This window comes from Triturus cristatus, chromosome 6 (assembly GCF_964204655.1).
Source record: "Triturus cristatus chromosome 6, aTriCri1.1, whole genome shotgun sequence".
In the NCBI taxonomy this organism is placed as follows: Eukaryota; Metazoa; Chordata; class Amphibia; order Caudata; family Salamandridae; genus Triturus; species Triturus cristatus.
Window position 1 is genome coordinate 1,823,018,393 of NC_140589.1, and position 23,028 is coordinate 1,823,041,420.

Genomic DNA, 23,028 nt, shown 5'->3' on the forward strand with positions numbered 1-23,028 from the left:
CCCGTCTACCCTGAGGTCGACCTCTCCCTCCCTCCTGGTCCCTTTCACCTTGGCGGTCTGGAGGTTGAACGGCTGTCTCTTGGGGTCAGAGGTTTTCCGGACCACATTATTACGGTGATGCAGGCTTCCCGTAGGAAATCTACTTTGTCCTCCTACACTAAACATTGGGCTTCCTTCTCCTCCTGGTGTTCTGGGCTTGGTCTGTCTTCTACCACTTGCCCTGTTGCTAATATCCTTCAGTTTTTTCTGGACGGGTTTCAGAAGAACTATGCTTTGTCTACCCTGAAGGGCCAATGGGCTGCTATTCGTGCTTTCCAGGATTCGGTTTAGCTCCCGTCTTCAGATGGGTTGTTGGTTTCTCTGTTGTTCGGGAGTTTCTCTCTCTCCTCTCCTTCTGCCCATTCTCCTTTTTCTCCTTGGGATCTTTCTTTGGTCCTGGGTGCTATCCAGTCCTCTCCATTCGAGCCTTTGGAGTCTGTTGACCTCAAATTCCTCTCCTTTAAGGTGGCTTTTCTGGTGTCATTACTTCTGCTCGGAGGTTGGGTGAGCTCACTGTTTTGCGTTGTTCTCCTTTCTTACGTTTCATGGATGATGTGGTAGTTCTCTGTTTGGTTCCTGGGTTTGTTCCAAAGATTTGTTCTAAGTTTCATTCTTCTCAGGAACTGATCCTCCCTTCCTTCTGCCCTTCTCCTTCCTCTCCTGCAGAGCTGTTGCACACTCTTGATGTGAAGCATGCATTATCTATCTATGTTGACCGATCTGCGGTGTTTCGTTCTTCTGACTCTCTCTTTGTGACATTTGGTCTAGCTGAATGGGGGAAGGCTGCATCCCACCTTACGCTGGGTCGCTGGATCAAATCTGTTATTTCTCTGGCTTATCCAGGCTCTGGAATGCCTTGCCCTTCTGGGGTTCAGGCCCAGTTCACTAGGGGTGTCTCTGGTTCCTGGGCTGCTTTTCATGGGGTTTCCCTTGATGAGATCTGTCGGGCTGGGACTTGGGCTACTGATTCTACTTTTGTGAAGCATTATCGTTTGAATTGTGCTCTGTCTGACCGTACGAATTTTGGTTGTGGTGTGTTGCGTGCTGTGGGGCTTGTGTCCCCCACCTGATTCTGTGTATTTATTGAACATGTTCACTTGCTGCACTCTACTTTTGCATTCGGTCTGTGTTCTGTGTGTGGTGTGCCAAAGGTCTTCCTGTGTTGTTGCTTTGGTGTGCCTCATTAGTGATGACTGGGTCGAGTACGAGGGACGTAGAGGTAATGCTCTGATTACTTACCGGTAATCCTCCTTACTCTTAGTCCTACTCGTCCTCGACTCAGTCATACTTCCCACCCCCCCTCTCTGTTCAGGCCTGTGTTTCTTGGTAAGTCAGGAAGTGCTTTCTGTTGGCTGTGTAATTATAGCCCCTGGCAGGAGGGTGGGTGGGGCCTATAAAGCATTTCCTGTTTTTTTAACCTGTCAGTGGAATATACCTCATTAGTGTTGACGGGATCGAGGCCGAGTAAGACTAAGAGTAATGAGGAGTATCGGTAAGTAATCAGAGCATCATTCTGCCTTTTTTGGCTCACCCTTGCGGTGAATTTCGGCTATAAAAATGCCCAAATTCACTCTGAAGGCGAATGAGAGAAAAGAGTCATAAGTGACTTGCACATTGCTGCTTTATTATTGTGGTAGCCGTTTCACAAAGAGAAAGTAATGGTCTCTGGAATCTGCAAGTCACAGGTTCGCGCCCATCTAAGGGTCACAGAATTAAAAGATTATTTGTGGATCATTAAATTGAAAAATCGTGTTGTACTAACCACCCTGTAAAAAATATAATGTTGACCAGTGTTATTATCTGTCTTAGAGAAAAACACAGGAGCTCTTTTGAACATTTCTTGTTGTCTACTTGCCACTGCATCCCCACCCAATTTAGCTCATGCAATTGAGGCAACGCGCCACCTGTATCTTGTGCAGTGACTGCGGCAGGCAGGTATTTTGTGACAAAGAAGGGTTGGAGGAGGAGTTGTCTGGCAGTAGGAAACCCACCCACCTCCTCAGTGGTTACAGAGTAAGTCGGTAAGAAATTGGGTTACTGGTTGAGGGGGGTGAAATGATACTCAAGTAGCAACCAAAATCCTTGTCAAGAAGAAACAGCAGCAAACCCCAAATTAACTCATGCTTAACGCTCTGGCAGCTTGGCACAAAAGCAGTCAGATTTATATTTGAGGCAATGTGTTTTAAAGACTAATAACGAGAAAACACCACAGAAAACCACTCCCACAAGAATTTATAATAGAGTAAAATGTAATAAAGTATTTAAAACAAATACGAAAACAATTCATTCAATAGAATCAGAGATGTGCAAATTCAAAAGTTTAGGTAAAAATAGTGCTTAAAAGTGCAAAGCAGCAACTGTGGATATCTGGTTGCGCCGTACAGGGTCAAAGACACAAATTCAGCCTGACTGCTAAGGAGCATGGGGCGGATACAGGGAATAAGCTAGTCCGTCTGAACCAAGTACCTTAAGTCCTAGTTTCAGAGCATTGTGAGGTACTGCACTGAGGCTTTGTTGCACAACTGCGATTCCTAAGAGCTGCGGTGCTGTGATGCAAGGTCCTGCGTCAAGCATGCATTGCGCAAGTGCAATTCCGAGGAGCTGCGTGCTGAGATATGAGGTCTTGTGTCGAGGAAGCATCTCGAAGTGGCGGTTCCGAGGAGCCGTTTTGATGTGACGTTCTGCAACAAGGATGCGTCATGCAGCGGTGCCTCCAAGGAGCTGTAGGATCCTCTATCGGGGATGTGTCACACAACGCCAGTTCCGATGCAGGGTTGTGAGGCGATGTATTGCACTGCGTCAGCTCTGCTAGGACCACAGTTGGGCTGGCAGAGCCCGTTCAGGTCCGTTTCCAAGGGTCCAGGACTAGGGTGGCCTCACGTGGGGGTTAGGACTCACAGCAGGCAGAGTCCAGGTGTAGAATTCAGAGTGGTTGAATCCTTTTATGTCCCTGAGGCTCTGATCAGGAGACCAACCAACTGGCCCTGGGTTCAAGATGCAGGTCCATTCCCTCTTGAATTAGACCGCAGGGCAGCAGAGTAGCAGACCTTTTTGCAGCAGAGCAGCACAGCAGTCCTTCTTCTGAGTCTTGCACAGGTCTGGATGTGCATTGAAGAGATGGGTTGGAGGATCCACTAGTTATATCTGGTGCCCACTTTGAAGTGGGAGATGTTTCTAGAGTCTTCCACCTGTAGAGGTGTCTGGAATTTCCTGCCTCCCTTCCCTGGCCCCGGCTTGTCTGGGGGCAACAAACACTAGTGTGAAACCCTTCGTGAGTGGGCTAAGGAATTCTTGGTGATGTGCTAGTGTGGTAGGTGACAGCGCCTCCCCCATCAAGTCAGAGATGTCTCATCCTACCAACACCAATTCCGCCTTTGTTTCACTGTCTGGGATCAATACACAAAGACCAACTGCCAGCTACACCTAGTCATGTGACCCAGGATACAGGCACCATGTGGATGGGATAACGAGATGCCAACTTTCTAAAAGTATATTCACAACAAACAAGAGCAACCCATATGTCCCTGTGAACTGGGTATTACTATGAAGTAAGAACAACGTCCACAAGGAACTTATTCACAAACAAATGTTCTAAATTTTGGAGCAAAAGTTAAACTCCTAACTGATTCAATCTATAAGCCAAACAAAAGTATCTTGTTACTTTGGAGTATCTATTTATTCAGACTAATAACAATTAATCGCATAATTCACAGAAATATGAAATTTTTTTATATATGTTTCAGTTTTTAGGCACAAAGAAATAAGTGAAGAAAGTGAAGCTAGAACCCAGTGTGAATAGAAATAGCCTATAAAGTGAGATAGATATAAAAAGGTCTTTCTTTTAAAAACACAATGAGGAGCAAGTTAGCATGTAACGAGTCTTTTTTGCTCTCCCTTTGTTGAGGTCGACGACGTTTCAACCCTCTCGGGGTACGGGGTCTCATCAGGACATAATCTGGGGACTACAAATGAACAAGGTATAAGTGCCCAAAAAACCTAGTTATTTTAAGTGTATTATAGGACTCCATTGAATCGTTGGCTTACCTAATTATTTCCAATTGTAATTTGAGGGATGATAGATAAATTTCTGATGAATCTAGAAGTGAAAAATAAAAATAGTGTATAAGGAATTACACCAGTAAATCCTTAAAAAATATATAAATTTTTCAGGACCGGGCGGTGTGTCATTTAGACGGCACGAACTTAATCGGAACAACTTTCCCCATGGGACTATCAAAAATCAGAATATTTGGTCATATTGGACCGATCTTTTCACTATTTACACTCTGTATGTATAACACTTACTTGGAGTAATTAATATCTCCGCGTTCTCTTGTGTAACCAAGGCTTCCCAATTTATAAGCGCTGTGTGCCCAATCAATGATTGATTTTTGATAGTCCCATGGGGAAAGTTGTTCCGATTAAGTTCGTGCCGTCTAAATGACACACCGCCCGGTCCTGAAAAATTTATATATTTTTTAAGGATTTACTGGTGTAATTCCTTATACACTATTTTTATTTTTCACTTCTAGATTCATCAGAAATTTATCTATCATCCCTCAAATTACAATTGGAAATAATTAGGTAAGCCAACGATTCAATGGAGTCCTATAATACACTTAAAATAACTAGGTTTTTTGGGCACTTATACCTTGTTCATTTGTAGTCCCCAGATTATGTCCTGATGAGACCCCGTACCCCGAGAGGGTTGAAACGTCGTCGACCTCAACAAAGGGAGAGCAAAAAAGACTCGTTACATGCTAACTTGCTCCTCATTGTGTTTTTAAAAGAAAGACCTTTTTATATCTATCTCACTTTATAGGCTATTTCTATTCACACTGGGTTCTAGCTTCACTTTCTTCACTTATTTCTTTGTGCCTAAAAACTGAAACATATATAAAAAATGTTCATATTTCTGTGAATTATGCGATTAATTGTTATTAGTCTGAATAAATAGATACTCCAAAGTAACAAGATACTTTTGTTTGGCTTATAGATTGAATCAGTTAGGAGTTTAACTTTTGCTCCAAAATTTAGAACATTTGTTTGTGAATAAGTTCCTTGTGGACGTTGTTCTTACAACTTTCTAAAAGTGGCATTTTCAGCTTCCTTGCGTCAATAAGAGGATTTTTCGAGCTACTGCGATGACCATTAGCTAAGCCAAGCCTATTCATCACGCAACATAGACATCCATCCGCTACGCTTCTCTGCTCCTCATGGCAGCATCCACTGTGAAAGGGACTCTTTGCACTGGACTGAGAAGGGAACTTTTCAGTAGGATTAACTTGATCCCTGTATCCCACCCGCGCTCCATCGCAGTCGACCTGAACTTGGGAGGTAATCCTGGTCTTGCCGAACAGATAGCCATGAGTGTGGCTTTGGACTTTTTGGCACTATTTTCACTTCAATCTATAAAACTGCATGTCTCCAGTACTACTGATTGTATTTTTGTAGCTTTCATCTTGATTTATTTATTAAATATTTAAGATTGCATATCTCCAGTACTACTGATTGAATTTTTCTAGCTTTCATCTTGATTTCTTCATTAAATTTTGCTCTATGTTTCTAAGTTGGTGTTGTTATTTTCTTGTGTTGTGTTTTCAATTTATTACTGTTTGAAGTGCTGCACAAATACTTTACACATTGCCTCTATGTTAAGCCTGACTGCTCTGTGCCAAGCTACCAGAGTGTTAAGCACAGGTTAATTTGGGGTTTCCTTGTGCCACACCCTGACAAGGATTATAATTGTTGCTTGAGTAGGGTTTCACGTCCCTCAACCAGTAACCACATTTCTTACAGTAGGAAAGTGAAAATTCTATGATTTCTGGAGTAGAATCCTCCTTCCCGAAAGATCCTATGGAGGTAATGCATGTAAGCGATGGGTGCTGGGTACTCATCAATCAGTCTTTGCTTCTAATCTGCTGCTCTTTAGGTAGGGTTCTGGCAAACTGAAGCTTTACAATCTGGTACTTTTATTTACTTAAAATCTGTAATGGTTTATTCCCCATTCCTCACAGTCAGGGTGGGGAGGTGCATCATTCTGCCTTTTTTAGCTTACCCGTGCGATGAAACTCTGCTACAAAAATGCCCAAATTCACTCTGAAGGTGAATGAGAGAAAACAGAATCATAAGGGACTTGCACATTGCTGCTTCATTATTGTGGTAACGGTTTCACAAAGTGAAAGGAGTGGTCTCTGGAATCTGCAAGTCACAGGTTCGCGCCCATCTAAGGGTCACAGAATTAAAAGATTATTTGTGGATCATTAAATTGAAAAATCGTGTTGTACTAACCACCCTGTAAAAATACAATGTTGACCTGGGTTATTATCTGTCTTAGAGAAAAACACAAGAGATCTTTTGAACAATTCTTGTTGTGCACTTGCCACTGCATCCCCACCCAATTTAGCTCATGCGGTCGAGGCAACGCGCCACCAATAACTTCTGCAGTGACTGCGGCAGGCAGGCATTTTGTGACACCGAAAGGGCAAGAGGGTGAGTTGTCTTGCAGTAGGAAAACCACCCATGTCCTCAGTGTTTACAGAGTGAGTCGGTAAGTAATTGAGTTACTGGTTGAGGGGGTGAAACGCTACTCAAGCAGCAACCACAACCCTTGTCAGGGAGAAACATGAGCAAACCCTAAATTAACCTGTGCTTAACCCTCTGGCAGCTTGGCACAAAAGCAGTCAGACTTACCTTTGAGGCAATGTGTTTAGTATTTATACAACACTTCAAAGAGTAATAACAAGAAAACACCACAGAAAAAAAATGCCACAAGAATTTATAACAAAGTAAAATGTAATAAATTATTTGACACAAAAACGAAAACAATTCAATTAATAGAACCTGAGACCTGCAATTTCAAAGGTTTAGATAAAGATAGTGCTTAAAAGCACAACGTGCCAACTGTGGATATCTGGTTGCAACGGAAAGGGTCAAAGACACAAATTCAGCCTGACTGCAAAGGAGCGTGGGCAGGATACAGGGAACAAGTTAGGCCCTCTGAACAAAGTACCTTAAATCCTAGTTGCAGAGCATTGTGAGGTACTGCACAGAGGCTTTTTTGCGCAACTGCGATTCCTAAGAGCTACGGTGCTGTGATGTGACGTCCTGCGTCAAGCATGCATTGCCCAAGTGCAGTTCCGAGGAGCCGCGATATGAGGTCTTGTGTCGAGGAAGCATCTTGCAGTGGCGGTTCCGATGAGCAGTTTGGCTGTGATGCGACGTTCTGCAACAAGGATGCGTCATGCAGTGGTGGTTCCGAGGAGCTATAGCATCCTGTATCGAGGATGTGTCATGCAATAACAGTTCCAATGCAGAGTTGTGAGGCGATGTATCGCACTGCGTCGGCTCTACTAGGACCACATATGGGCTGGCAAAGTACCTTCACGTCCATTTCCAAGTGTCCAGGACTAGGGTGGCCTCACATGGCGGTTATGAATCACAGCAGGCAGAGTCCAGGTGTGATATTCGGGGTGGTTGTATCCTTTTGTGTCCCTGAGGCCCTGATCAAGAGACCAACAAACTAGCCCTTGGGCCCACTCTGGTGGTCCTGGGGACAAGATGCAGGTCCAGTCCTTCTGAATTAGACCGCAGGGCAGGAGAGTAGCAGTTCTTTTTGCAGCAGAGCAGCACAGCAGTCCTTCTTCTGTGTCTTGCACAGGTCTGGATGTGCATTGAAGAGATGGGTTGGAGGATCCACTAGTTATATCTGGTGTCCACTGTGAAGTGGGAGATATTTCTAGAGTCCTCCGTCTGTAGAGCACAATTTAATTTAGGGTTTCCTTGCGCCTCACCCTGACAAGGATTGTGGTTGCTGCTTGGGTAGGGTTTCACCTCCCTCAACCAGTAACCACATTTCTTACAATGGGAAAATCAAAATTCTATGGTTTCTGGAGTAGACTCTACAGGGTGAATTTCCTCCTTCGTAATGATCCTATGGAGGTAATGCGTGTAAGTGATGGGTGCTGGGCACTCATCAATTAGCCTTGGCTTCTAGTCTGCTGCTATTTAGGTAGGGTCCTGGTAAACTGAAGCTTTACAATCTGGTACCTTTTTTTACTCCAGATTTGTAATGAATAAACAGTATGATAATCAAATTGTGTCTTTTGATTTTAATAGTTCTTAAAATAACTGAAATAAATGAGATCTCTAAATGAAGACCTTTCCGCATTATAAATTCCATTGCACATGAATGAGTACCCGAGTATCTTTGTTTCAGATATAGGACCAACAACAACAGGAGCAAAAGAAGCGACAGTGGCAACAACAGCAGCAGCAACAGAAACAAGAACTCCTGATACATCAGGTATTAAAATCTTACCTCCGCCATCTTGTAATGTTCACAGTGAATGCAGAAAAACACCTGCTGTGAAATGTATCAAGAGTCATCCTTTAAAAAATTCCATTACACACGAATGAGTAACTGAGTGCCTTTGTTCCAGTTATTGAACCAAAAACAACAGGACCAGCAGAAGCGACAGTGACAACAACAGCAGAAACAACAGAAACAAGAACTCCTCTTGACACATCAGGTAACAAAATCAAACCGCCACCATCTTGTAAGGTTCACAGTTCTTTTGCGGCACAGCGGGGTGGATGCTGGGATATCTTAAACAAGCTAGTCTTGGATCACCTGCCTCCAATAGACCAACACTATAAACATCAATACATGCAACAACCTGCAGAAGTGACATCACACATTATTTTACCCTTGATGACGTCACAGCACTAACCACTTGTCCATAACCCATTAACATCATCTTAGTTTATGCTGAAAAGCTACAAAGGGGGCAAAGAGCATACACTATGGAAAGTAAACATGGCTCTCTAAGCATTGCTTACTTTTTGTGCCTGGCTTTACCTTCATGTACTGAAAAGCTGGAGGGAGCAAGGGCGCTGTTCTCATATTGACTCCTTGATTAAGACCAGGCACAACACAAGGTTCAGTAGTTTCCTACAAGTGGCATGCGCTCAGTTCCTAAGCCCTTCAAGGAACCATAGACTTGATTGTCTAATGCCCGATGCTCAGACTCGCCTGCAAGTTTGGAGGTCCAATGGTGGTGATTGTTCGTGCATGCCCACTTGCTGTTTATCCAGAACTCAAGGAGCCACCAAGTTGTCGATGGAGTTGAACAACTTGGCATTCAGAATCGTGTCAGGCCAGGCCACCCCAGAGGAATATTCACTTGCGGTTCAGGATGGGTTTGATGTCCATGTCTTTTACTATTCGGCTTCACACTGCATCCAGTCTCTGCCGTTAAGGGACACTTCCCAGTCACAGTCCTTCAGAGCTCCAGGAGCACACCCTGGAGTGTGCAGCACACCCAGACTCCCTAGAGGCTTCCTTCTTCTTCAGACACGCTCACATCTGGTTCAACCCACATATGGTTCTGGTCCAAGAATACTTTTAGCACACCCATTGTTGGAAGCGGTGTTTTCTGGTTGGCTAAGGCGATGCCCTAGCCAAGAAGAATCTACCACCCCGTCAAGGGCAGGTGATTCCACTCGCTGTCTAACCTGTGCTCCCCCTTGGGTATCTTGGCACAGAGCAGTCAGGCTCAGAACAGAGGCAATGTGTAAAACATTGGCACTGCACTCACTCACGATAAATACCCCGTGTGGTACAAAAGAGACTTCACACAAGACGTATGTAAAAATAGTTTATATTCAACACATGTATATAATCAATGCAATATAAACATCATGTACCTTTGGGCATAACTAGTAGTACTAGGCCCATTCGTGTTGTGATAATATGAAGAATATGCACACTGGGGACAATTCCTAACCTAACCCCTCCACACAATATACAGCACCCTTATGCAGTGTAACAGGCTCATCCCACAATCCATATCATTCAATCTCACACAATTACAGGGGGCACTCTAGGTCACAACGAAATCGGAAACATGTACATGCAGGAAATTAGATCACTTTTTTAGCAGCACCAGAGGCAGGAGCTATGCGGTTAAAACCATTGTCAAATGTAAATTCTTTTGGTATGAATTCAACGCATAAAACTACACCGCAGGCCAATATTGTGAAACATCAGCAGTACACACACTGATACCAACCAGTCCGTATGGAATGTTCTTACACTCACATGCACTCAGCACTTTAATGCGGTGCACTGATCCTCAGCAGGTCAAAAATTGATAACACTCTGCAGGCCCGCGGCCAAAACCTACCTCCACCCCCAGTTCACCCTGTCCTATGACCCCAGATGGAAGATCCCCAGGTCCCACTTAGTCTGAGTTCTCAGAAACAGGTGAAGAAAGTAACAAGTTTAATTAGGAGTTCGATGCAACAGCGGAGGTTTGGCCTCCAATCAGCAAGTCACCCATGGGTCTCAAAAACTCCATGAGTCATGCAGTCTCTTGACCCACTTCCAAGTAGTCTCTGAAGCGTTCCTTCAGCCCAGTCAATCTCTCTCGCTACTACCTAGCGCCACAATGTCTTTGGGAGTGCCCAGGTGAGGAGACGCCAGTTGGTCCACTGAGATAAGGGTCAAGAAGGGAGCAACGATAAATGGGGAATAACCCAGGGGAGCCTCTCGGATGCAGAAGGCACCCCGTCAGGTACACATTGATCAGGGTTGTACCCAGGAAGTCTAGGCACAAGGTCTGGTGCGCGTTGGTATGAGTCGCACCAGACACTTCAGGTCACACACAGGAAGGGTTGCAAATTTCATACTTCCTTGTAAATGAGGCACAATGACCGGTGCACTTTGATATGGATTGCACCAGGAAATTCTGGTCACATAAAAGGAAGAGTCACCAATTCCGTATCTCCCTGAAAATGGCAGGGCACAATGTCCAGTGCACATTGATTTGGGTTACACCAGACCCATCTGGTCACACACACGGGCACAAGTTCAGCAAAGCCACATGAGGTAGAATGATGCACTACTACGGGTATATTCCCACCTCCAAGGGTTGCACCCTGTGAATTGGTCACCACGCGCAATGAGCATGCAGTTAAGGAGAAGCATGAGAGAGATGCGGCACGAATGACGAGAAAGGCCATGCAGGGTCCTGCAACCAGTGTATCCACTCACCACCAACAATACGCTTATGAATGTTGGGGTCCTTGAAGTACCGGAACCTCGCACCTTAGATGCGGGCATGGTTTCTGGGGCTCTGCACTAGGCAATCTGGTCTACAGGTCTCCAGACAAGGTTCTTAATACAGGGCTCACACCTCGCTGCCCGTTGGGATTCAGCAGATGAAGTAGGCCCTTGCGAGGGCACTGCTGTCCAGAGGACAGATGTAGATTGTGTAGGCCCCTTGTAGGAGATGTTTGATACCCTTGAGATCTGAGGGAGAGCAAGAGGCCCGCCGACTGTCCCCTGGAAAGCACACTTCTGGGCGCCACAATTCAGCAGGTCTTCAGCCCAGGCTGCCTCTATTCAGACAGTTATCCTCCATGTGCACAACAGATTCCTCTGACAGTGTGCACCACGCAGTCCAGGTTCTCCGGTCTCTCGTTCCTACAAGCGAATCTCTACTTTGCTGAGGCATGGCACCAGTAGTTATACTGAAGTGTGCCTTTGACGTTGGAGGTGGTTCAGGGGGTCTCCTTTTGAACCACACATATTGCCCCTAAATTTTAGGCCTGTCTGCCATAGGGCCATGGCATGCAGATCTTAATCTTTAGTGGGGCCATGATCAGGCCCGAGAGGCTAAGTGTCACAACCTCCCCTACCAATCTATTCCACTCAGCCCTCAAATTGCAGACGCCTGTTGTTTCAGTGCATGCACATGGTTTATGGCTGCCTTTGGGAATGTGCAGAGGTGCTCTCCTGGCCTCCACTATTGACTTAGGCCAGGCCCCTAGGCACACAAAGAGTTTTTGAACATAGAAATACCCATATTCTATAAGTGGAATTTCTAAGTGAGATATGCCTAAATCACCTTTACCACTGGAAAGGATTTGGCACTGCAAATCTATTGATAGGAAACATTATGAGGTTGCTCCACTGCAATCCATTGTTGCAGCCCAAAGTAATGTCAAATTCTTCCCCTCGTTAGCCTATGGGAAGTGCAAGCCTCATAGGTAGTGAAAACACACTTGCGTATTCCGCACTACCTGAGTGCACGTGTGCTACTGTGCACACAGGCCTGCCATAGCAGGCTGGACATATAGACCCTGGCACCATTGGTGCCAGTGCACTCACAGAACCTTGCAATAGCAGACTGGGTCGGAGTTTAACCATTCTGGGTGCAATTGCACACTCACAAGCCTGCAATGGCAGGCCGGAAACAGAGTCACAAGTAACATAGATGCAAATGTGCATGCAAAGGCCAGCGAGAGCACTCTTTGGAAAGAAGGGGATCCCTACATACCTAATGAACTTGCTATACGTAGGGAAAGATCCACATTAGGTAAAAAGACTATAGCAAGTTAAATTGACATGTGACAAAAATATTCTAGGTATAATACATAAACATAACCATTTATTACAATCTATGAGCAGGTCAATAATACACAGATATTATTAAAGAAATATATATTTTTGTTTATTTTGTAAATCTTATTTTATCTTTTTTTGTTTTAATTCGTATAAATTGGTATATAGTGACATTAACAAATCAGTGTACAAAAATTGAGTTTAAATAAAATAATTAATCATATTTAGCAGCACATTTCCAGACTCAGAACAAAATAACATTAGCTATACGGTAGATGTAAAGTTGATGGAGGCAATGCGGTAGATGTAAGCTTCGCGCGTTTCGGCATTACTGCCTTCACCAGGAGACTGTCTATTGCACTGAAGCTATATAAAACACAAAATAACATAATATTGTGGTTACAATTTATATTATATACATATGCACCTAGAATATTGATACTGAATTTCAACTTAAACATGATGGGCCCGATTCACAGAACTAACTTAAGACAAAATCCTAAACTTACTACCATTTTGGTATTCACAGAAGGCACTGACTCATTTCGGTATTCACAGAAGGCACTTACTCATTTCGGTATTCACAGAAGTTAGGAGTCCTAACTTTAGGACTCCTAAATGCCTTCTGTGAATACCGAAAGTCTTAAAGTTAGGATTTTTCTCAGTTTAGTAGTAGTATAGTTAGGACTCCTAACTTTAGGACTCCTAAATGCCTTCTGTGAGTACCGAAAGTCTTAAAATTAGGATTTTTCTCAATTTAGTAGTAGTAAAGTTAGGACTCCTAACTTTAGGGCTCCTAAATGCCTTCTGTGACTACCGAAAGCCTTAAAATTAGGATTTTTCTCAGTTTAGTAGTAGTAAAGTTAGGAGTCCTAACTTTAGGACTCCTAAACTGAGAAAAATCCTAATTTTAAGACTTTCGGTATTCACAGAAGGCATTTAGGAGTCCTAAAGTTAGGACTACTAACTTCTGTGAATACCGAAATGAGTAAGTGTCTTCTGTGAATACCAAAATGAGTAAGTGCCTTCTGTGAATACGAAAATGGTTGTAAGTTTAGGATTTTGTCTAAGTTAGTTCTGTGAACTGGGCCCGATGTATAGCTAAACGGCTAATTCTCCTTAAATAGAAGGCATACATCGCTACTTATCATACATTCACATTTAGATGAGCTTTCTTTCTATGTAGCTAGTATATTATTACCAAACTTTAAAATAGCACCTTCAAGAGAGTAGACATATTCTCAACCAAAAGACACACATTTATATAAATATATACATGGCTTTATTATACTACAAGACAAAATTATTTACAGACAAATATAAAAAGAAAATTATAACAATAGTAAGAAAAAACAAATTAGTGTGGTTATATAAATAATAAAGTGAAATATAGGAGAAAAGAATAGAAAAAAATATAACAATAAAGAAACACGTTAGATATAGATAGCTCTAAACTCTAAAATTTGAACAAGTTAGATAGATTGCATGATCTTCTTATGCTTTAAGTGTAGGTCAATTTATTGACTGAACCACACTTGGTTCACCTCAAAAAAACATAAAGAACTGTGTATTAATGTCAGCGAATGGGCCATGTTAAAAACCAGAAGTATTAGCTTCACACTTACTTTAGTATATGGCAACTTGCTCAGTATTGAAAGCGATAATAGGTTTATATACCTTCAGTGCAATAGACGGTCTCCTGATGAAGGCAGTAATGCCGAAACACGCGTAGCTTACATCTACAGCATTGCCTCCATCAACTTTACATCTACCGTATAGCTAATGTTATTTTGTTCTGAGTCTGGAAACGTGCTGCTAAATATGATGAATTATTTTATTTAAACTCTATTTTTGTACACTGATTTGTTAATGTCACTATATACCAATTTATATGAATTAAAAGAAAAAATGAGATTTATAAAATAAACAATTTTTTTTATTTCTATAATAATATCCGTGTATTATTGACCTCTTCATCGATTGCAATAAGGGGTTACGTTTATGTATTATACCTAGTATATTTTTTGTCACATGTCAATTTAACTTGCTATAGTCTTTTTACCTAATGAAGGCCAGCGAGAGCATGCAGGACACATAGTCCAGAGCACCATAGGTGTAAGTGCTCACACATAAGCCTGCAAGGGCAGGAGGAACACATAGTACCTATTGCCATTAGTGCAAGTGCGCACACCCAAGCCTGCAAGGTGAGGCGGGACACATAGCCCCGACCAACATAGGTGCCGGTGCGCACGCACATGTCTCCAAGGCAGACAGGACACAGGTTTACCCACTACAGGGGCAAGGGTGCTCACAAAGGCCTGCATTAGTAGGCCAGGCACGTAGTTACTAACACCATGGGGGCAAGTGCGCACACCAGTCTTATACCAGGAAAAATGGTGTGTTTTTTCTAGTGATCGAGGTTGTCTTTTTGTATTTTTTGTCCCTTTTGGTTATCCATTCAATTGGAGGGAGCCAATTTAGTCCTGTAACTCTTTTTCTTGTTCTTCCAAGCATGTTCATTCGATAACCAGGGTAGCCCTGACTCTTAAGCCACATAACCACACTGTCAAGAGAAAGGAATTATTCAAAGATTGAAATTAAATCTGTTATGTAATTTATGATGCCAATGATAGCCTCTGCATTTACCAGAGCTTGCCTTTCTCAAATAAAGCACACTAGACAGCAACCTGACACCTTCATGTGCACAACACAGCACCAATTCCACATGGATGGCAAAGGTCTACCAACTCACAGTCCTCAATCACACCTCACCAACATACATCTTAGATCCATACAGATAGAGCTAATTTAACCATATCTAGCTCACAATATCACATCATATATCTGGTTGGTTATGCCGGCTTAGAAATCAATCTGCACAAGTTGGGCAATAGACAACTCACCACCAGGTTCAAAGAAAATGGCGCTCATCCTTGCGCATATCACACTACAAAACTCTTTGTCTTGATCAGACTCATTTTGCTTCAGCATTAACTACCACCAACATTGGTAAAGTAGTCATTAGAAAAGTCTAGAAATTTCACCTGTACAACCTTAACATACACAGCTAAACAACCCTGGCCAACCAAACAATGGAAATCCCAAATGGGTATGAAAACAGCGCACAAATAAAGTGCATATTCAGTCGATAGAAGATGCTATTAAGCATTGATGCTGACAGTGCAGCCTGGTTGGAGAACCCTAACTGCACATGTCTGTTTGGCCAGCGTAAGGCGGTCGGCCTAACAGATAGGCACACCTAGAAGTGCACATACCACTCTACTCCTGCTTGCTACCATGGCCCGGCCCGCAACCTTCACACACGTGCTGACTCAGCCAGCAGCTGAAAAATAACACAATAATAAAATATAATAACTTTATGGCTCTGAGCCAGTGGGGCGACGCCCCTCTAGTATTGCGGAGGAGCCACCGCTGAATGCTGATGATGAAACATATTGTTAAAGAGCAAAGAGAGATCGTAAATACCAACTGTGAGGACTACTACACCACATTATATATTTGTTTTTCTTGCATCTCATGACTGCAAACAACCTTTTCAAACACTAAAATAGAAATATGTAACTGTTGCAAAACCTTTTACTCAAAAAGTATCAATGTTCAGGCATCATACTTCCCATTTACATGTGCATGCTTTTTGTCTTTTTCCAGCTGCGGGGCCAACATCAACACGAACAGCAGCAACAACAAAAGCTACAACAACAATCACCGATAAAAGACCAGGAAATACAACTCAACATTTCATATCGTGTAAGCTTCACAAACCCATTTTGATTCATTTAGTTTGGGGCCTGTGACTTCTTAAACGGGGTCCCCTTGTTCCCCTTGTCCCTAATGCAGAAACCATTGGATTCAGCTAGAATTTTAGTTAAAACAGACAAATGTGGTTCAGAGAAAATACCTGTGTAGGAAGGGGGTCGGTCTCAGGCCCACTGATCCAGGCTTAGAGATGGAAAAGGTCAGGCTAAACAAAAATGTTTTGAAGTTAAGACCTCTTGCAAAGCATGACGGTATGTGCTTTCAAGGTTAGCTTTTATCTGATTTGCTACGGTTTGTCTATTTTTAAACTATGGTTCATGCTGGTGCCACTAGCGACCCCGTGAAGAGACTCGGGGTCTTTTGACCTTGCTCTGGCAATGAGCATAATTTAGCAGTAGTGGGCTGGATACTCAATTTTTACAGGCCTTTATTTCCAGTGTTAGTGGTGCGCGATGATTGGCCTGTTCGGTTTGACTATAAACCATTGATGTGCGTAATCGACAGAGATTGTTTTTCTGTTGTTAAAAATTGGAGTATTAATTGGGGGCGTGAGTTCCCACCTTAAGTAATAAGCACAACTTATCAGGGTGAAGCCACAACATAAACCCTCTGGTAGCTCTGGCCCGGAGCTGACAGGCCGGATTAAGAGGCAATGTGTAAAGTATTGTTGCAGCACTAAAACAGTAATAAAGACAAGAAAAATCCCATACCAATTTTGAAAATTAAAGTACATTTTAATAAATAATATGACGCCAAAACAACCAAAATCCAAAAAGAGAAATTGGGGTAATTTATATTTAAAGTTTAAAAATAGAAATAACGGCAAAAAGCATCAAGTGCCAACCTCGGTCGCCTGGTTGTGCTTGACTACCTGGGCCCAAGTTAGGAGCCAATGCACAAAAGCATTTATGAATATGGAAAGTAGTACTACAGAAATACTTATTCATGCCTTTGTAAATTGACCCAGAAATGTCCAACTCCCTATTAGTAAAAGTGCAAAAGAGGGCAAAAGTATATCAATCTTCCTTGAATATTCCAACTTTATTCTCATTTTAGAAGGTTTGGCGCTAATTAACAAAGGCATTTAAGAGCACATTATAGAGTATTACAAGAATACTGCAGCAGTACTGCTTTATGCACCATAAAATGGCTTTGTTACACGGCCCCTCGGTTTATATGAATGAACCAGCGAGGCCAGGTAGTGCAATTCTTTTTCAATAGCCCTAGGTTGATGGTGTTGCAATAGTCTTCTCTGGTGCCTGCAGATCACCACTGTCAGTTTCCGTGAGACAGCAGCAGTCGGGGTAATGCCCGTTGCATCCGCTGCAGGAGGAAGAACACGTTCTTGAGAGCTGAACTCAATCAATTAATCAGGGGAATTGTAAGCGCACTACTCACCCGTAATGGTCTCAAGATGCTCCGGGGGGTGGGGGGAGCTCCGTTCAGTCAAAGAGCCAGGTCTTGAGGGTCTTCTTGAAGATGTTTGGGGGGTGAACTGATTTGGTGAGGGAAGGAGAGGACACTGTGAAGCATATGTTTTGGCTGCATGTGTTTTGAACAGATGTGGGAGACGGTCCTTATTGTTCTGATCAGATGTAAAAAAGAAGTAACGTGTCACTTGAATCTAGGAGTAGAAATTATGGCTTCTCAATGCTGAGATTGAGCTACATCTTTCCCTTCAATGCTGGACTTCCTGTGGGCAGTTTGACTCTTGGCGATTTTCCACATAAATGCCTTCCACTTCATAGGGCTAGAAGTAGGGTTGAGGGGGTTGCTGCAGCACACTCAAATTAACCATGCTGGAGTTCAGAAGGTGCATGAACAAAAAACATGCCTTTAAATCTTTATCTTTTTACATTTGCTGTGCTTTCAAAGACAGAGGTCAAAAGTGAGACTATTTCTTCTGACAAATTACTGCTTATTATTTTATCATGAACACTTTCTGTGACTGGAAACTTGGAGTATATTGTAAAGTAAACTATCTGATAATCTTGTTCGGTACAGGGGGTGTGAAAGGAAGGCAGCAGGATGTTGTTTTGTTTTTCTAACACTCAACATTTAAATACCTGTAAATGAACTGTGCAAATAGTTCAAAATATATTAGCAGTTAGGAAAGCTCAAATGAAACACATTTTATGTAATTCTGAAGTGTGATGGAAACAAAGGTTTCAATTGGATGACAACAAATCAACACTTTACTTGGTGATGTGCAAATGAGAAATATTTGCAGAAACCCAATTTTCACATATTACTGTTTCCGTGCTATAGAGATTTTTCAGTAAGACTGTATGTCAGTGCAAATTGTGTGGCAATTTTCAATGGAAAATGTTCTGTCTGTAAATGACAGTGCACTACCACACCATGCTTTAGTAATATATTTGCAACAGAGTGATCCACAACGTACCACTGGCTACGTACCACACCCTTACCACTCGCCTGCTGAATGGTCGTGGCTCTTTTGCTATACCTATTGTTTGTATGGTGCTCAGATTTTTCACAATATCTGTGACTTCAGTCATGTAAAATTGATGGCAGCATACTCACTCTGAAGATGGTTCCAGCTCCACCGCTCCAGTTTCTAGATAGATCTGGGTGTGGTTCACATAAAGGCAGTGGCCGACGTAGCAATATAGTTCCAAACAATTGCTACTTTTTCTGCACTACTATTATCAGTTACTATAAAATAATAAAAGACGAATGATGGACAACTATACCTGCAATATAGTGTTAATAATTGCAATAATATTGCACATTGCCTCATTGATAATCTCTCTAGAGGGCGATGTTTTGTATCTCTTATGTTGTTTTGGGAACTTTTAGGAGTGCAAAAAACAGGAAAGTCGGATTTAGGTTTGTCTAAATACTGTTTGTGAGGGAAACAAAACTGATGGAGAGTTAAGTATATGCATGTATATGAATGTATATCAAATAAATGCAAAGGGAATAGCAATATTAGTGCATCTATAGAGAATGGTGGTGTGTTATCCAGAACATGGATATAAGAATGGCTACAATAAGTCATCTCAAAGTATTGCAATCCAGAGCTCTCTGGAGTCATAAAATCCACGAGTTGAGTTTTACAAACTTTGAACGCTATCATATTTGCCTTCGATGCCATTAGACGCAATATGAATTGCCGATACGTATCTATAGTTTTATGTGATACATTATGTATGTGTGTTTGTTCTTACAGTATCTGCTAGAACTGGATCCAACTCCTCAGTCAATGGCACAGTGCTGGATGCTTTGCTGCAGAACTCCACCCAGGTACTTCTGTGGGAGGTTGAGGGTTGGTCAGAAAGCCACATGAGGGTGAAGATTGCTGTAGTTCTGTATCTAGACCCTTTGCATCATATACACAGATGGACTATTGAACGCCAAATATCGATGGGACAGATTACCATTACAGCAATATGGAGGGACAGCATATCAAAAGTAAGTGGACAGGGGGGGGCGTGGCTTGCGCGCCGCTGCGAGATGGCGGTCTGCGCTTGAGCTCTGCGCTGAGCAACGGCCGACGGAGGTTTTGTTGCCGCTGCGGATGGCCCCCTTTACGCCAGAAGGTGGTATCTTGCCTACGATGATGTCGTGCAGACTTTGAGGAGGTTTCCTGTTCTTTTGTGATGCCGGTGACCGTGTCTTGGACGTCTGGTGGTGGCGCTCGGTGATTCTGCGAGCGGCCGCCATTTTGTCTCCTCACTGACGCAGATATTTCCTCACCTCAGCGGACTGGTCGGAACTGAAAATAACCATGAGCTCGTGACGTTTCTAAGTCTATTTTGTTTTTTTTCAATCTTCCTGCTGCATTGCTGCCGTTTTTGAGCATTTTTTTGGGGGGATTTCTTTTCCTCAGAACGCCGACAAGGCCTTTGCAAGGGGTTTCTTGGCTTTGGTCTTTTATGCCTTCGAAGCTATTTTTGAGGTCGGTAGGAATCCTTTGGAGCCTGCAGGGCTTACTACTTTCATAGGTGGTTCCTTGTCCTGTCGTTAAAAGCCGCATTTAGTACTTTGCTCTTTTCCTTTTTCCCTAGTGTGTTTTTATACAACCTTCCTTTCCGTGTTGTTGCCGGAAGGGTATATTTTGGCGCCTGTTGTGGGGGTGTGCTCTATGGCTGCTAATATGGGCCCGTCAACAAATGCTAAAGATGCAAAAGACTCTAAAGCGTCCCTCAAGAGGTCCAAGCAGGTTTCCCCTACACCTGAGTCTGTCTTGAAGGACCCTAATTCCACTCTTGAGACTATCCTATCGCGCCTTAATGAAGTACATGAGATTGCGCAGTCTACTAAGACTAACACAGATTTACTGCAAGTGGAGGTGTTAGCCATTAGGAATGATTTTAAGGCCCTTTCCCTTCGTGTTTCAGGCACAGAAGCACGTATTAGTGGCGCTGAAGATGCCGTGCAAAAGCAATCTAGATCTCTCTGTCAGTTAGAGCGCTCAATGGCGGCACTGCGGAAAGATCTCACTGAGCAAGAAGATCGTAATCGCAGATCTAATCTGCGTATTTTTGGTCTTCCTGAAGAGGTGGAGAAGGATGCATCTTCCTTGATTGATTTCCTTTATCAATGGATTCCCTCTACGCTGCAAATTTCTTTTCAAAGGGATTTTGAGCTGGAACTTGCACATCGTGTCCCTACCTTTCGCCCTAAGTCCGCTACTCAACCTAGAGCAATAATTTTTAAACCTCTGCGACATCAGCACACAGAGCAAATTTTGGCCCATATGCGGAAGGTTAGAGTTGTCTCGTGGAATGGTCATCGCATTTCCATCTCTCAAGACTTTGCCAGAGACACAGTAATTCGGAGGAAGGGCTTTCTTAATCTTCGGAAACGCTTATCTGAGATGAATATCCCCTTTTCTTTTGCGGGCCCTTCAAAATTCCGAATTACTTTCAAAGGCCGTTCCAGAATCTTCGATGAACCTGCTGACTTGGCCTCGTTTTTGGATAATCAGATGGAGCTACAGATGGATCTTCAAACGGAGGCCTCGCTCGTGCCTGGTTCTTCTGGCACCTGATGAGGATTATATTCTGATATGTCTTCTTCTCTTTGCCAGATCTCTTAAGCTTAGGTGCTTTTAGATCTGTGTGGTGGTTTTCATGTCCATGGGTTTCGTTGTGTCGTTGTCGTCTTTTGGTGTTTCCTTCCTATTCGTTATGACTTAGTGGTCTTTCTGGTCGTTAGTTTCATTGTGTGATTCTTCCAATATTTGGTGATAACATCTCTTGATGTTTTGTTTTCTTTCCTGCTTGCGTGTCGTCCTCCGCATCCCTCTCCTTCCCAGTTTGTCCCTCGCCGTAGTAGGTCCTGACCTGTTTCTTAGTCCGTTGTATGACTTCTCTCTTGTCGTCAAATTTCAGGTGAGACGTGGTTTTTTCTCTACTTGTTTTTTGTCTTTTTTTTTTGTCTATGGTAGTCTTTTGTCGTCTTGGTTATATGGAACATATTACTGTTCTTTGATAGTATTGATGTCTAGTTTGCGTTCAATCTGAGTTGCAGGTGCGTGCTAGATGTTTATGTTCTGCTACAATTAGTCTTAATATGCCTCCTCTATATAATTTGTGGTTTACTTTTTTTTTTTCACAGCTAGTTCACTGTTTGACTAGCTCATTTAATTATTGATTATATTTTTCGACTATGTCGGATTTCTATAGTTGTCTTGTAATTGGTAGACTTGTATTTTTCTATTTTTATATTCATATAATTATGTGATTCTCCTCTCTGTTAGCTATTTGAAGGTATCCGGTTCTATATTTTTGTTGATAATCATTTGTAGCTTATTTATAGATTCTCTATATATCTATGTATAGTATTATTCTCTTATTTTTCTGCCCTGGGGCTTCATTGTTTGATGCATTGAGATGTTTATTACATACTATTCTCTACTATGTCTCAATTACTGTTTCTCATAATGTACCATATAATATGCATTGGAATGTATTTTCTAATTTCTTTTTCTTGCTCTTTTCTTCCTCATGATGCCTGCTTCGTTTTTTGCTCTACCTGATATTATTATTAGATCTTCGCTCACTTTTCACCAGCTCTTGGTTTCGTTCTTGTTTTCTCTCCTCTTTTCTGCTTTTTCAATTTTTATGATACGTCTTAGCTGTTATGTATTTATCAATTTGGTTCAATGTGATGCCGCTATGGATTTTATTGCTTACTGATGCCAGTATACTATAATTAACTATAGTTCATATTGTTTAGACAGTTCTTACTTTTATATACATATATTCAGCTATGTATTGTGTTGGGGCTATTTATGCTGATGTTTTTTATTCCTCTGGTTGGTCCCCTTGCTCATTTTTCCATGTTCCCCCTTGTATGAATTTGGTCTTTTTCAGACCTGCCTTTTGGGCCCTTGTTTTTCTCTCTCTGCTTATTTTCTTACTTTCTTCTTCCTTTTCTTTCTTCTTTTCTCTTTGGATTTCCTCTTTGGATTCCCTTCATTCCCGGGGGGTTGTTAATGTGTGGTGGCGGGCTTTCATCGATGGTGTAGTTCATATATCATACATGAAATATCTTTTCCTTCTATTTTTGACTCTATGGCTGGTTTGAACATTCTTTCCCTTAATGTTAAAGGGTTAAATCACCCAGTTAAAAGGTCGAAGATTTTAGACTATTGCAAATCTCTTTCTTCGGATCTAGTCCTTTTTCAAGAGACAAAGGTCTCTGCAAAGGAGGCGTTATTTCTGAAGAAAGAATGGGTTTCTGATGTTGCCTGTTCAGATGCTCATGGTAAAAGGAATGGGGTAATTACCTTAGTTTCTAAACACTCTGGGTTGTCTATTGTCTCTTCTGAG

At 42.4% G+C, this 23,028-nt stretch overlaps 1 protein-coding gene across 1 annotated transcript in view; it reads left to right on the forward strand.

The window, feature by feature from the left end:
- The first annotated feature begins 8,226 nt into the window (after nt 1–8,226).
- Nucleotides 8,227–23,028, forward strand: part of LOC146822099 (adhesion G protein-coupled receptor F3-like) — a 43,119-nt gene continuing 28,317 nt past the window's right edge. Inside the window, exons 1-4 of the mRNA XM_085609964.1 lie at nt 8,227–8,344; nt 8,481–8,570; nt 16,118–16,216; nt 19,419–19,492. Coding sequence (XP_085466090.1) covers nt 8,227–8,344; nt 8,481–8,570; nt 16,118–16,216; nt 19,419–19,492 — 381 coding nt within the window. The remainder of the gene's footprint in view (nt 8,345–8,480; nt 8,571–16,117; nt 16,217–19,418; nt 19,493–23,028) is intronic.